The 13,884-nt window shown below is 34.2% G+C and overlaps 2 protein-coding genes across 7 annotated transcripts; one reads left to right on the top strand and one right to left on the bottom strand.

The window, feature by feature from the left end:
- The first annotated feature begins 6,229 nt into the window (after positions 1-6,229).
- LOC107270852 (multifunctional protein ADE2) lies at positions 6,230-11,043 on the top strand. Of its 2 annotated transcripts, XM_015746241.2 has the most exons (6): positions 6,230-6,345; positions 8,037-8,360; positions 8,436-8,779; positions 9,645-9,920; positions 10,131-10,275; positions 10,346-11,043. In XM_015746241.2, the coding sequence occupies exons 1-6, from the start codon at positions 6,339-6,341 to the stop codon at positions 10,510-10,512; spliced, it is 1,263 nt and encodes a 420-aa protein (XP_015601727.1). In that variant the 5' UTR covers positions 6,230-6,338; the 3' UTR covers positions 10,513-11,043. The 2 variants fall into 2 exon arrangements, with proteins under 2 accessions (XP_015601727.1, XP_024943920.1); XM_025088152.1 differs by lacking the exon at positions 9,645-9,920.
- A 33-nt stretch (positions 11,044-11,076) lies between these two features.
- Positions 11,077-13,758, bottom strand: LOC107270851 (probable Xaa-Pro aminopeptidase 3). 5 transcript variants are annotated; one of them, XM_025088149.1, is made up of 5 exons: positions 13,249-13,637; positions 13,038-13,065; positions 11,850-12,788; positions 11,425-11,787; positions 11,077-11,355 (listed from the first exon to the last, which is right to left on the bottom strand). In XM_025088149.1, the coding sequence occupies exons 2-5, from the start codon at positions 13,063-13,065 to the stop codon at positions 11,186-11,188; spliced, it is 1,500 nt and encodes a 499-aa protein (XP_024943917.1). In that variant the 5' UTR covers positions 13,249-13,637; the 3' UTR covers positions 11,077-11,185. The 5 variants fall into 5 exon arrangements, with proteins under 5 accessions (XP_024943917.1, XP_024943919.1, XP_015601724.1 ...); XM_025088151.1 differs by lacking the exons at positions 13,038-13,065; positions 13,249-13,637 and adding an exon at positions 13,648-13,758; XM_015746238.2 differs by lacking the exon at positions 13,038-13,065 and having other exon boundaries at positions 13,249-13,636.
- Between the last annotated feature and the right edge of the window lie 126 nt (positions 13,759-13,884).

Raw genomic sequence — 13,884 nt, 5'->3', positions numbered from 1 at the left:
GGGGGGGGGGGGCGTTAAGTATTAATTTTTGTAATACAAAAGATGAGTAACGATGACTAACGTTTTTCGGATATCTTGAAGACATCAATAATTTAACTTTGTGCCATTTGGGTAACGCTCGACCGCATATTGCATTCTACTTGCCCCCCTTAAGTTTATTAGACTATATATACATCTCTAAATATTTTTATTTTTATTATTACGTCGTCTATTTAGTACTACGTCATTTCATTGTACCTTGAATGTCGTTATAAACGGACCACTATATTTTAAAATTGTTCACATTGCGAAATTACAGAAAATATACCGTAAACGTTAATAAATATATACAGCGCGAAATTAGCATACGTTCAGACTGCAACTACAATTAATATCAATTCTGTTACATTTAACAAATTGTGAATTGAGTCGTAGAAAACACGTCCGCCATCAGGGGCAAAGCGGGAGACAATCAACTGCAACTAAAATGTGATCAAATGTGACTCAAATTTATATATCAGAGCAGTGGCACCTCGCGTATAGGCACTGTGGAAATCCAGCACCCCCTAGATCAAGCTTGAACTGTAACAATTTAGGTTAAAGTAAGTAAAAAATGTTCGATTTTGTTGTTTTAGGATTTTATCAAGTTTCTGAATAAATTTTCTTTTTATACATATTTGTTTCCTTCATACAATTTTAAAACAAAAACTAAACATTTTCTGGACCAGCACCCCACTAATTTTAGCGACGAACCACCACTGTATCAGAGTAATACTTTCAGGCAACATACTTTATGAAACGTATATTAGCGTAACGTACTAAATACAGTAAGCTTTTTAAGCACTTAATTTAATTAAATCAAAAATAATCTTATTACTCAAGGTGAAAATCACAGTAGTAACATGAACTAGACTGGCAATTTATCATGTAACTTCGAGTTTCATCAGTGTTACATTATGGTTATATAACTGTGTTTATTCAGGTCGACATAAATCTCGCATTGAAGTTGCATGTCCTCTACACAACTTCTACGTTATTTTCCTTCTTACGGACATTCCACTCAGGGGAGAGGCGTCTAATGTGGTACGCTAGGTAATGTTACGGACGCTTATTTTCGGATAATACGATTCTTCCATACAAAATTTTGGTACGCTAGCTAATGTTACGGACGCTTATTTTTGTATAATACGATTCCATACAAAATTGTGGTACGCTAGCTAATATTGCGGACGCTTATTTTCGTATAATACGATTCCATACAAAATTTGAATAACTCTTATTGAATCGACTTATATATCAATTAATCAAAGATGAGAAGTAAGTTTTATACCTTATCACAAAATTTAAAACGTAGAAGAGAACAGCATTTAACACATCGTATACGCACAGATAAATATTTTTAATGTGCTTTTCAGAATTCTTGATTTCGTATCTTTAAAAATGTAGAATTGCTTTGATATTATTATTTCTTTACACGATAAAAGAGTAAGGAATGTGCGCAGTCAAACCATATCAAATTCAGAACCTTGGAACCAGAATAACTTGCAACGATTATAATTTCTGCAACGAGCAAGACAACAGTAACTATTCCTTCCACTTTTCTCGCTGACCAGCAACTATAGTTGATCAATACGCTCAAATTGTTTTTCGACAGATCTAAAACTATGCATATGTTTCCACCATGTAGGGTTAAAATAGAATTAACCAATCAAGTTGTTTATTATGTTCAAATCTCGTTTTTAATTGTTTAACCCTAATTCAACCCTACACGGTGGGAACATATGCAATAAGATCTCTAGAAAATGACACCTTCCTTCCTTTCCTTGGTTATGTTCCGAAATTCACTGCCAGTACTGCAACCCGCGCTGTTTCCATATTCATTTATAGGTATCTGAAAGAGACACAACTGCTTTCGTAGTACTATCTGTAAGTTTCGAGATATATTTATTAACGGCTTTGTCTCTCAGGTGGACATGTGCCATAGCAAATCACACGTGGCTCTGCATAAAATTTTGATCAACGATTATATATATGCATGGTTTTGCGCTCATATGTATTTTTTTTTTCTATTTTTCATATAATGTTAACATTGCATTATAAATACTAATCTCGCCCACTTGTTAGGGTCCAGCATAAGAGGTACGTTCTCAAATTAATTATCAGGGATCCTATTACCAAATCATGCTGTAAATCTATAGCACGCTTTCTATTGTCATAGCACGGTTGAACCATTGGTCCTTGAATATCTTTTCCGACAGATTATTGGCTGGTACTAAGAGAAAGTTTTTAAAATGACCAATGGTGGTACAACCATGCTATAATTCTAGCGTGCTATATACAGGGTGTCCCAAAATTACCTGACCAACGGGTATGGTGGTGTTCGGGAGGCACCACTGATCACGAAAATGACCTTCCTTTTGTCCGGAAGGTCATAGTTTTTAAATGGGAGCAGGTCAAAGTTGACCAATCAGAGGGAGGCGTCAAGAAAAACGTAGGCACCTGCGAACTCTGAGTTTTCTTCCCTCGCTTTTGTTTTTCGGTGGCTTCGGGCAGGATGACATCAACCGAAGACATGCCTATTGGAAACAAGGCACAAGAAAGAAGCCACCGAGAAACAAAAGCGAGGGAAGAAAACTGAGAGTTCGTAGGTGCCTACGTTTCTCGTAACGCCTCGCTCTGATTGGTCAACTTTGACCTGCTCCCATTTAAAAACTATGACCTTCCGGACAAAAGGAAGGTCATTTTCGTGATCAGTGGTGCCTCCCGAACACCGCCATACCCCGTTGGTCAGGTAATTTTGGGACACCCTGTATTTTGTAGCAAGATTCAGGAATAGGATTACAGAACAGCGATAACAGTTACATTTCTCTCAGATGCATATAGAGAAATGAGAACACAACGTTGTTCGACATTATTTCGGAATTTAGGTTAAAAATATTATTATCAATAACGATTTAGATATATTCTGAGTATACCCTAAGGTCGATCAAATGTCTGACATTATTCCGTGTTCAGAATGCCATTATTAATATTGTACATTCCCGAGCACGGCACCTTCCCCGCCGAGCTTGCTCGACAAACCATAACCACAGGCTTAGTTTTCACCGTGCAAAGTTCAAACTAAGTTAACCAATCACATATAGGAGTTGAATGGAATTGACCAAAAGGCTTAAGGCTTAATTCTATTTAAACTTTCCACGGTGGAAACTAACCACGGTCATAAATACAGATATGTATATGTATACGACGAACCCGGTGAGTAGGTTTTCTTCCTCGCTTCACATTGCTATCTCGCACTTTAACACTAAACGTACCACCGACGGGTGATTTGACCCTTTTAAAGCCAATAATACATTTATAAAAAATTGTCGGTATGTTTAGTATTAAGCTGGTAGTGAGGGCTCTCACGCACAGTCAATTCCCCGGTTTCTCGATCCTGACTGCCGTCCGTGCTCGAGAGTCAACTGTATAAGTAGCATATTCCCAGAATGTTTTTAATCGAATAAAGGAAATAACTTGTAAAGAAAAGTTAAGGAAAAACACATGTACGGAAAAAAAAGCTGCAAAGCTTTGCACCACCTAGTTAAGTGACAACTCATCATAAAATAATGGAAAATAAAGATATTGCAATATTCCAGTAATAATAAGAAATATAAAATACAATTTTACACCTATAAATTAATCATATTTAATTATTGATTAATTCGAAAAATATCATAGCAGTAATGGGGTTGAATTAGATTTCTTCGTTCAAATAGCCATGTTGACGATGTTGCCATATGCAATTAGATCTATTACTTATGTAACTATTTAGATATCAGAACAAAACATTCTTTAAGGTATATTTTAGGATATTGGTTATGTATATATCTAACAGCTTAGTACATAAATTATTTATTGAAAGCGCGGTGGTGGCGATTTTTCCATAAGAGACTGCGTTAAAACTCTTGACTTTTAACATCATTTATTTCTTGTGAAGTGCCGATAACCTCACCTTTATTTTCGTACACATGTCCCTTATTGCTGTATATTCAACTTATATCAAATATAGGTATCCATTTAATACTCATTCTCATAAAGGAATTGCCTTAAATTAGTGGCATGGCAAATATTTTGGTTTAACGGTAGTTAAGAGAATGTAAGCCAACGACTGTTCTTGTATTAGTTACGACTCTGAAAGTATCTGATTAACTTATGCTAACATTTGTTATTTATTCACATTCACTTTATTGGCGGGGATTGGTTTAGTTAGTAAAAATCGTTGAAAACGATAGTTATCAGTCACTGTGATGGGTTAGGATAGGTCAGAGTAGTTAATGACCGTAATGGTTTAGGTAATGTTAAGATAGGTCAGAAAAAGCCATGGAAAGAATAGACGATTTTTCTCAAACATTTGGTCCTACGATTATACTAAGCATTAATTCTTTTTTATTAGTTTCTTTCAATTTTTGTTGTGCGATTTTTTCAGTGGCATTTGTTTTCCTTAGGCTTCTTTGCAGGTGTTTTATTATACTACTTTTTTCGCACAATTTGCTTCCTACATTCCCATAGGTATATTTCTTATGCAAAGGCACCGAAGGGATACTAATAAAGAAGGCCAGTCTTATGGGAGTTTGTGTCTGACGATGAGTGATCATAGGTGGGATGGCCACTTGTAAAGGAAGCTTATCCTAACTGGTGCCAACACATAAATGAAGAAGAAGAAGAAGAAGGGGGTCGAGTGTAACTCAAATGTAGTGAAAATACAAAAGTGAATAGTTGTTAGCTAATCGCATGTTAGGATCAAAAGAAGACACGCACAACGATTATCAAACAGCTATTTACTTTTAGCATTTTCACTACATTTGAGTTATACAATTGACTCCAAGATCGTAGATGGGCACGGATGATATGATGGAACCAGCATAGACTACGTTTACACAGTGGTCTTGAACCAGTTTAGTTAATACTGATCTACAGGAATTGACCAATCCCAAATATTCCTTACAAGTAGAAATGTCTATGATTCGTCAATTCTCTCAGATCAGTATTAACTAAACCGGTTTCAGACCGTCGTATAAACGTAGTCATAGAAGTTCTGGAAGGGGTCGAAATGATATATAAATCGTTTCAGACACGGAATACACAGGGATTCGCCTCTTTACCAATATCTCCTCAGTGACGAAGGTACAGTTACAACAAATTTACAAATGCAAAAGGTAGATCCACCTATATTTTCAATTGACCCTGAACAAGGTTCATTAAATAAACTTATGCAGAAAGCTCTTGTTGGACATTCTTAAATTCCTGCTGATGTTATTAGAACTTGCGTAATAATATTCCAATAACACTATCGACATCTTACCAATTTTATCAGATTCATCTGTACTGGAGAATCGGGAATCTAAATTTTTGAGCCTCAATTTTTATTTAATTTAATTCTAATTTTAATTACGCAAGATTGGTCTCACAAAGCTATGAAAGCCATATTAATATCGATATCTATTAAATTTATATTACTACACGCCATGACAAAAGATGGACCTTCTACGAGGTTATCACATTCTAATTGCCATACATATTTGCACCTTTTGTCCCTTTTTGCCCCTCAAGTCGTGATTTCTAAACACTGGCATATATTTACATAGGAGTATGATAACAATATGTACTGAAACTATGTTTGTGTCGTTACCTACACTTTCTGCACTTTTTAATAAGTGCAAATCTTATTGGATAATATTATTAAGTAACCAATGAAAACTTGCTCTTTTCAAACATTGCAGAAAGTGTAAGTAACGAGAACAAACCTACTGATTTCATATCTGACAACGCACGTTTGACTGTCCGTTTTTTCATGCAAATTAATGAATCAAGTACAGAGACTCAGCATATTGTGTTATATTTTAGAATAGCTCTTACAATTAGGTTACTCAATACTTACATTAAATTTTGGTAAACGAATTCTCAGAATATCTTCTAAACGACTGCAAATATTCAAACATCTAGCTGAAGAGGATCTTAGAACAGTCTTCAACTATTCAAAGGATACACGCGAATATATTCATTATAAATTAAACATGATTAAATAATCTTTCGAATTTCCAAATCGATCGCAAAAAATGTACAAAAAACATGACGCAATTGATAAAAGTTGTCCGCCATGGATAATAGATTATCAGTATTGTAATTTACAAGGGTCGTGATTCCAAAGTTGTCTTGTTATGTTATTTTGTTCTGTTTCACTTTCGGAACAAAAATGATAAGAAATTTCAAGCCAATCCGTAAACAGAACCAAGTGGGGGCTACAGAAGAAAAGTCGAACCTTCGCAGTGTGGAGCGTTAGTTGCAGTTAGTTGCTTTCGAGTTGCTGATAGCACATCATGGCTGGTAAGTTTTTTATCGTTTGAATAATATTATCACGCTTCACATTACACTAAATTATATGAATCACAAGAGTCGATATCATTTTGTTTTTTGAGTTTAAAAGTTGTATTTGGTAATAAACTCCCAAATGTTGAATTCCACTTGACTTCAGAATTTCCATACCTATGAAGTTAGTTTCGCTAGAGGCGGTAAAAACCTGTTGCTCGTTTATAGCCAACTTCATGCAAGCTTTGCATACTTCGCGTATATGAAATTAAAAGAAACAAGAAACCAAGAAATTGACATTTATTAACATTCTCCTATGCTGCACATATCGCTCATATCTAAGCTATTTAAGAGTATTCTACCATTTGAAGAATGTTTTAGGTTACAAAGAAAATAGACTAATATTATACCTATAGTCCATTCAATAATAAAATACGAAGTTTAACGGACTGCTTTATATTGGATATAAAGTAGCCCCTGAATCCTGGAACTCATAAAGTAGCCCCTCAAATATACATTTACTCATGGACACGATGGTATATCAAGAAACTCAGTTGAATATGTATGCTAAAGTAATTGAGGTTAACCGATAGGAGAGAGCAAATATACAGTACTTAAGATTTCTATGCTAAATTTTAGTATATTCAACACAAGATCAATGTAATATCCTTAATAGAATAATATACTTATTTTCGTCATTAGAGAGCGTGTGGTAGAATCTAGAAAATTGGTTGTTTCATCCGTCCAAATCGGAGTCTGGGGGTTGATTATAAACTTTAATTTTTATGATCGTACTATCGGGTAATCGTATACTGGAATTAAAAGAAGTGCAACTATTCGCGAAGACCTACTCACTTTCCCTAGGCCTAAATTCATATTATTTTTGTCAAAATCTGAAAAGTGTGTATGTATGTCACACACATATGCAATCAGTAACAAGCTGGATGCTTTTTTTTTTAAAGATCGAAAACAATGAAATCTCTAGCAAGGCGCACGTGTTACTGCATACAATATTTGTTTACAATGTATGCATATGCATAGTTTTGCACTAAATATATTTTATTTTTATATTTTAGCATATATATATGCATATATATATATATATGTATGATGTATTATTGAGAAAAAAACACATGTGATTTATTAAGTCTCCCTTATTTATACACACAACATCAACTGGTACATTGACTTTACATAAATGAGGATGATGTTTTAATTATCGTATGCGTCACATGTGATATTGTGTTTGTTGGGATTGCATTGCTTCCATTCTTAGCAAATCACGTATGTCAAAAAAATACATTGAACTCCTGGATCAACTACAGGCTGATTAAATGTCATAGTGAGGGTCTTAATACTGTAGCCTCTATTATCTAACCCATAACGGTAAATGTCGGTTTCGTTGAATGACGATAATTGCATTTTATCCAATAGCAAGATTTTCTTTCTACGATAATAGGGCTACTGACCACACGAAGAATAAATTTGTTAAATAAAATCGATACGTACTCACTGCTAAAGTATTTAAATTTCTGTTATTGCGATAAGCCCTCCATATTTGTACTTATAACAGATGGAATTCGCATGATACTGGGGGGGATCCGTATGGGATAAATACTCACTTAGATTTCTGTAAGAAGGACAAATTAATATTTGTTACTTATAATTTTGCATTGTGTATAACATTTTTAAATATTATATTTTGGCAGAATATAAACTAGGTAAACTGCTTATTGAGGGAAAGACCAAGAAGGTCTATGAACTTGTTGATGACCCGAATCTGTGTCTTCTTCAAAGCAAGGATCGTATTACTGCTGGAGATGGTGTGAAATCTCACGAGCTCGAAGGCAAAGCAGCGATTAGCACAGCTACCACTGTAAAAGTATTTCAGTTGCTGGATCAAGCTGGGATCAAGACAGCTTTCGTCAAAATTGCTAGTGAAACAGCGTTCATATCGAAGAAATGTGAAATGATTCCAATTGAGTGGGTTACCAGGAGATTAGCCACTGGTAGTTTCCTCAGGCGAAACCCAGGTAATGCCGTTTATATGTAAATGAGATTATATATTTTTTTTACTAATTATTGACAAAGACTATTATAATATGTAGGAGTACCAGAAGGGTTCAGATTTAACCCACCGTGTCAAGAAACTTTTTTTAAAGATGACGCTAACCACGATCCTCAGTGGTCTACGGCTCAAATTATCTCAGCAGGTTTTGTATTAAATGGCGTGGTTCTCGGCAAAGATGAAGTCGATATTATAAACCGCACAACCTTAGCTGTTTTTGAAGTCCTTGAAAGGGCTTGGGCTTCAAGAGATTGTGCTCTCATTGATATGAAGATTGAATTTGGAGTTGATACTAGTGGTGAAATTTTGGTTGCTGATATCATTGACAGTGATTCTTGGCGTCTCTGGCCATCAGGAGATAAAAGACTTATGAAGGATAAGCAGGTAAAATATTTTAGCTCTTTGAAGCACGTGCACGCTTATGTCGTACATTTTTTTAACTTATTTTCATTTTTATTTAACAAACTTTTGATAATGCATTTGAGCGACTCTATAAAAACGATTAACTTTCCGGAAAATTAATTAATAGTTTGAGGAAGATATTCTAAGAGTAACCATCCTCATAGAGGTATATTAAAAAGTCATATTGTATAGAATTAACTCTAGGATAACCTTTTATGAATATTTAATTATCTATTCAGAAACATAATTAAGATAGTACAGAGAATTTCAGAAAAACATTTCATAATTCATTAAAAACTAAAAAATGTTTAATAAAAAAGGGTAAGTAATGATTGTCTAATGTTTTTTTGGCAGAGTGTAAGACTGCGTATTTATCGCAAAATAGTTATTAATACTTAGTGTAGTACTTACTAATTAGGATTGGCCAAACTAAATAAATAATTTTGATGATTTCTATTAGTCAACGTGGAATTTCATATTTTTTACATTATATTTAAAATAAACAAATCCAAAAATGTTTCTGTATCAATTTGTATAAAATCAGTTAAAAATTATGCTAATTGGATTTATTTGGAATTTCAAAATTTAAGGATTAAATTTGAGATCAACTAGTCCAAAAATCAGCAAATTCAATTTCCAAAACAAATTTGTATCTTCATCTTATAAAATGGAGTATATATACTTCAAAGTGTTAATATATAATAAAATTTCATCACATATTGACAGATATCCATAATATAAGACTAATTGCAATCTTTCCACTTTGGCTCCTAATGTAAAAGAAGTGCCTGAAAGTCCATATTCTTTGCCATAAATAGACTATATATAAATTAAGTCGTTTTTCTAGGTATACAGAAACCTTTCAGCCGTGACTCAAGCTGACTTAGATACCGTTAAACGTAATTTTAAATGGGTGGCTGATCAGCTTGATTACTTGGTACCTCCTCCAAGTGCATTAGTCGTAATTCTTATGGGTTCACCTTCCGATGAAGAGCACTGTAAAAAGATTGCCAAACATGTAACTGATCTTGGTTTAAGAGTTCAGTTGCGAGTGAGTAGTGCTCACAAGGCTACTGAAGAAACTTTACATATTCTTGCTGAATATGAAGGCAGTGGAGAGAAGGTAGTTAGAACATTTGACTCGTATAATATTACACTATAATAATACTGATAATTGAATGATAGGCTTACACAACATTATTATCAATGCACATTTTGACCCAAGTGAGGATAATGTAATCAAAAACTGAGTTTACGGAGAAAAAAAATATTGAAGTGAAAATAAGTGTGATTATTTCTCGTTGTTATCGCGAATTGTTCTTGTTTTGTCTAGGTAGTACTCATTGCAGTGGCAGGGAGAAGTAATGGATTAGGTCCAGTGCTCTCTGGCAATACTCCGTTGCCTGTGATTAACTGTCCTCCAACAAGGCCGGACAACGTTGCACTCGACATATGGTCATCACTTAATGTTCCTTCTGGTAAGTCTTCTACTTAAAACGCTTGCTTTCAACGTATATTATGTGAATATAATGAAACTAATCTTCATAGGACTTGGATGTACGACTGTGCTCTACCCGGAAAGCGCAGCACTTGCAGCAGCACAAATTCATGCCCTCCACGATCATTTGGTCTGGTCTCGACTTCGAGTCAAACAACTCACAAACTTTATCGCGTTAAAGAATGCCGACATCACACTAAGGAATCTCACTCTCTAAATCTGAAAATAGATTATATTTTTTGATAGTTTTATATTATCTTAAATATGAACCTCAGTCTTGCTCTCATTTTTCATGGACTTTTGTTATGAAAAAGGTATCGCAGTTTCTAAGCAAACATCAAATTATCGATTCTAATTTTAAATTAAACATTCGTAGACAAAAATCGTCGACATTTGAACAGAAATTGAACGAATTACTTAGTAATCATTGCAGATTTTTGTCATTTACATGACATTATCTTATGTTTGTTGGTAACATCCAGCCTAAGCGTATTTTGATTATTGTCAATTCATGAATGATTTCTAGAATTATATTTGTCACAAATGTTCATGATTGCATTGTTTGTCTATGCTGTATTATTATTTCTTCTTGTGATCCTGTACTGGCTGCAAGTATACAACGTTCATGTATTACCATTAAAACAAGTTTATGAATAGCCTCTTTTTATGTAAATTTTATAACAGTTTCCCAGTACTCTTTATATATGTACATCAATCTCAAATAAATTAGATATCAACTTTAAACATATTTTACTGAGTTTTGCAATTAATTTCATAAATATTCTTAGCATTACAACTTTTTTATTTACAGTAAGTAGTAAATATAAGTTTCTAGCTATAAGACGATATTTTTATACAACTACGTATATACAAATATATTTACATTATCATTATGGCCTGGTGCTTTTAGCAAGTTCTTCGATATCGTCAATCTCTTTTGGACACTTTCTCGTCAATATAAGTGGACCTTCATTTCTGATAAGAACGTCATCTTCAATTCGAACTCCTAAGCCATAAAATTCTGATGTGGCAAATTTGTTTTTCTGATTTACATATATACCTGTCAAATACAATGTCGTTAAATAAATTAACAGTACATTAAAAAAAATTCTTTATTAAAATATTCTACCTGGTTCCACTGTGATTATCATTCCAGGTTTTACTTTGACACTTCGTGGTATCTTTCCTGTGTCGTGCACATCCATTCCCAGATAATGGCTCACATGGTGTGGACAATAAGAGTATGCAGCAGCTAATAATTTGTCTTCACTAAAATTGTTTGGTATAAGATTGATCTGTTGCAGTCTTCTTCCAAGTAATATACACATTTCATGAAATAATTGGTCTAAAGTCGGCATATCCTTCAATCTTTGAATCAAGATTTTTTGAACTTCAAGAACTATGTCGTACAATACACGTTGTTCAGGAGAAAAGGTACCGTTTACAGGCCATGTCCTTGTGATATCCGATGAATACCCATGATATTCGCAACCTAAAATACAGTTTCAATAAGTGAAATGGAAAATTTGGAACGTGCCATTGTTGTACACTTACCTGCATCCATGAGGACCATATCGCCATCTTGAACAATTTGATTGTTTGTAATGTAGTGAATAATATTGGCATTCTTACCACCAGCGACAACCGGAGGATAGGCCAAAAACTCAGCACCATTCATACGACATTCATAATCTACATTAGCAAAAAGTTGATGTTCATCTACTCCTGGCTTTGATATTTCAATGGTCTTAACTATTGCTCTAGAAGCAATATCACAACTTTTCTGCATTAATTTGATCTCTGCTTGTGACTTTATTAATCTTATTTCATGAAATATTGCTTTTGGAGATACAAAAGCATGCACATTACATATTTTCCCAAGTTGACATAATTGTTTATGTAACTCGGGTTGCACTGGATTTTTTTCATCGTACCAAAGAACACAGCTTTTATTTTCATTAATTAGAGAAATGAAAAATTTTTCGAATTCTGAAAGTGGTAGTGCCTGATCAACACCAAATAAAGAAGGTGCTGCTTCTGCACCTGTTCTTGGGCCATCCCATAATTCAGAATGTTCATCTTTCTTCTGCACAAATAGAGTTGATGTAAAATTCTCCTTACTTATTGTAATAATCAAGGCACAATCTGCTTCTTGACAACCAGTAAAGTATAAGAAATCTGTATTCTGTCGAAACACATATGGTATCTTTTCAGACATATAAACTTTTGATGCTGATGGTATGATTATAATTTGTGTTCGATTCAGTTTGTTTCCTATATGCATGTGTGAGAGAATCCTTTGTACTAATTTGTTACGTCTGCTTCTAAATTCTTCTAAGTTAATGCCTGGCACAAGTTCTCCTTCCTTCAACAGGTGAGGGTGTGTTATAGGTGTAGGTTGGCCAAATGTACATAGATTGTATTTTTTTTGTGCTTGATGAATCACAGTGCTCTGGGAAACCTTTGTCGAACATCTTGCAATCAGTTGCATGCCTAATGTATAATTAAATAAAAAATATATAAGAAGTAATTAAAAATGGTTTAATTGTAATACATTGTGTTTTTCTTTTATCAACACGCTACACACACTTACATGTGCACATTAATGTTTCATTTACAGCATATTTCATACAAATCGCTATAGTGTTTCTGTTTCTAGATTTTAACCAATTAAATCAAATACGAATATGCCAGTAAAATAAAAACACACATTGCTATTAATATAATAGGAATTTAACCTACAAACTATATATGTAGAAACCCGCCGCATCTAAAATTTTAAAAAACGAAGTGCATCACGAAAAGAATGAGGAATATATTTGAATGATACATACACATTTGAAAGTATTTGAAATCAGAATAATCACGCATTATTTATACTGGTTCTTAATATAACCTATTCCTTTTTTTTATTATACAAATAAAGGATAATTAATACACAGAAATATCTCACCTAATTTATTAACAGAAATTCTTGTTATATATTTCATAATACGTAACATTTTTTTAAAAAATATTTATGATTCTGATTTGCAAAGACGAAAAGTTATCATTTCAGGAATAGAAAGTTTCACTATCCAAAGCACAGACCATCCAAAGTGCGCGCACATTACCTCTGTGAAGTTAGCCGGACAACTTTACTTTTTAACTTTTTAAGGTACTATTTCATGCACGCGACCGCGACAACTGTCGCGCGACGAAATCACGCTGACGTGAAGAAATCCGTCGCCTCTATGAAATATGGCGCCATTCTGCGAGTTGTCGCATCAGTTGCATGATAATCATAATTTTTAACCAATCAGTATGATTTCGTTGCGCGACAATTGTCGCGCTCTCGTGCATGAAATAGTACCTTAAGCCGTACGCCTGTATTCTAAGGTTGCCCTGAAGCGTGCTACTATCGTTGAGTGTAGATAGGTATAGAGGTGCGGAGAACGTGGTGGGGGTATGTCAAGCATATACTATAGTAAAATTTTAGTTCCAATCCCGGCGGGTTGATGGCGCCCCGAAAATTCCAAGCTATATTGTGACTATACGCTCCCTATGAGTGGGGATTTGTACTAAAAGAGACTGTAGCGCGCACGCGCAA

The sequence above is a fragment of the Cephus cinctus genome, unplaced genomic scaffold (genome assembly GCF_000341935.2).
Source record: "Cephus cinctus unplaced genomic scaffold, Ccin1 Ccin1_scaffold0842, whole genome shotgun sequence".
NCBI classification, from domain to species: Eukaryota; Metazoa; Arthropoda; class Insecta; order Hymenoptera; family Cephidae; genus Cephus; species Cephus cinctus.
The sequence above is the reverse complement of the archived record's forward strand: the minus strand, read 5'-3'. Positions and strand labels throughout refer to the sequence as shown.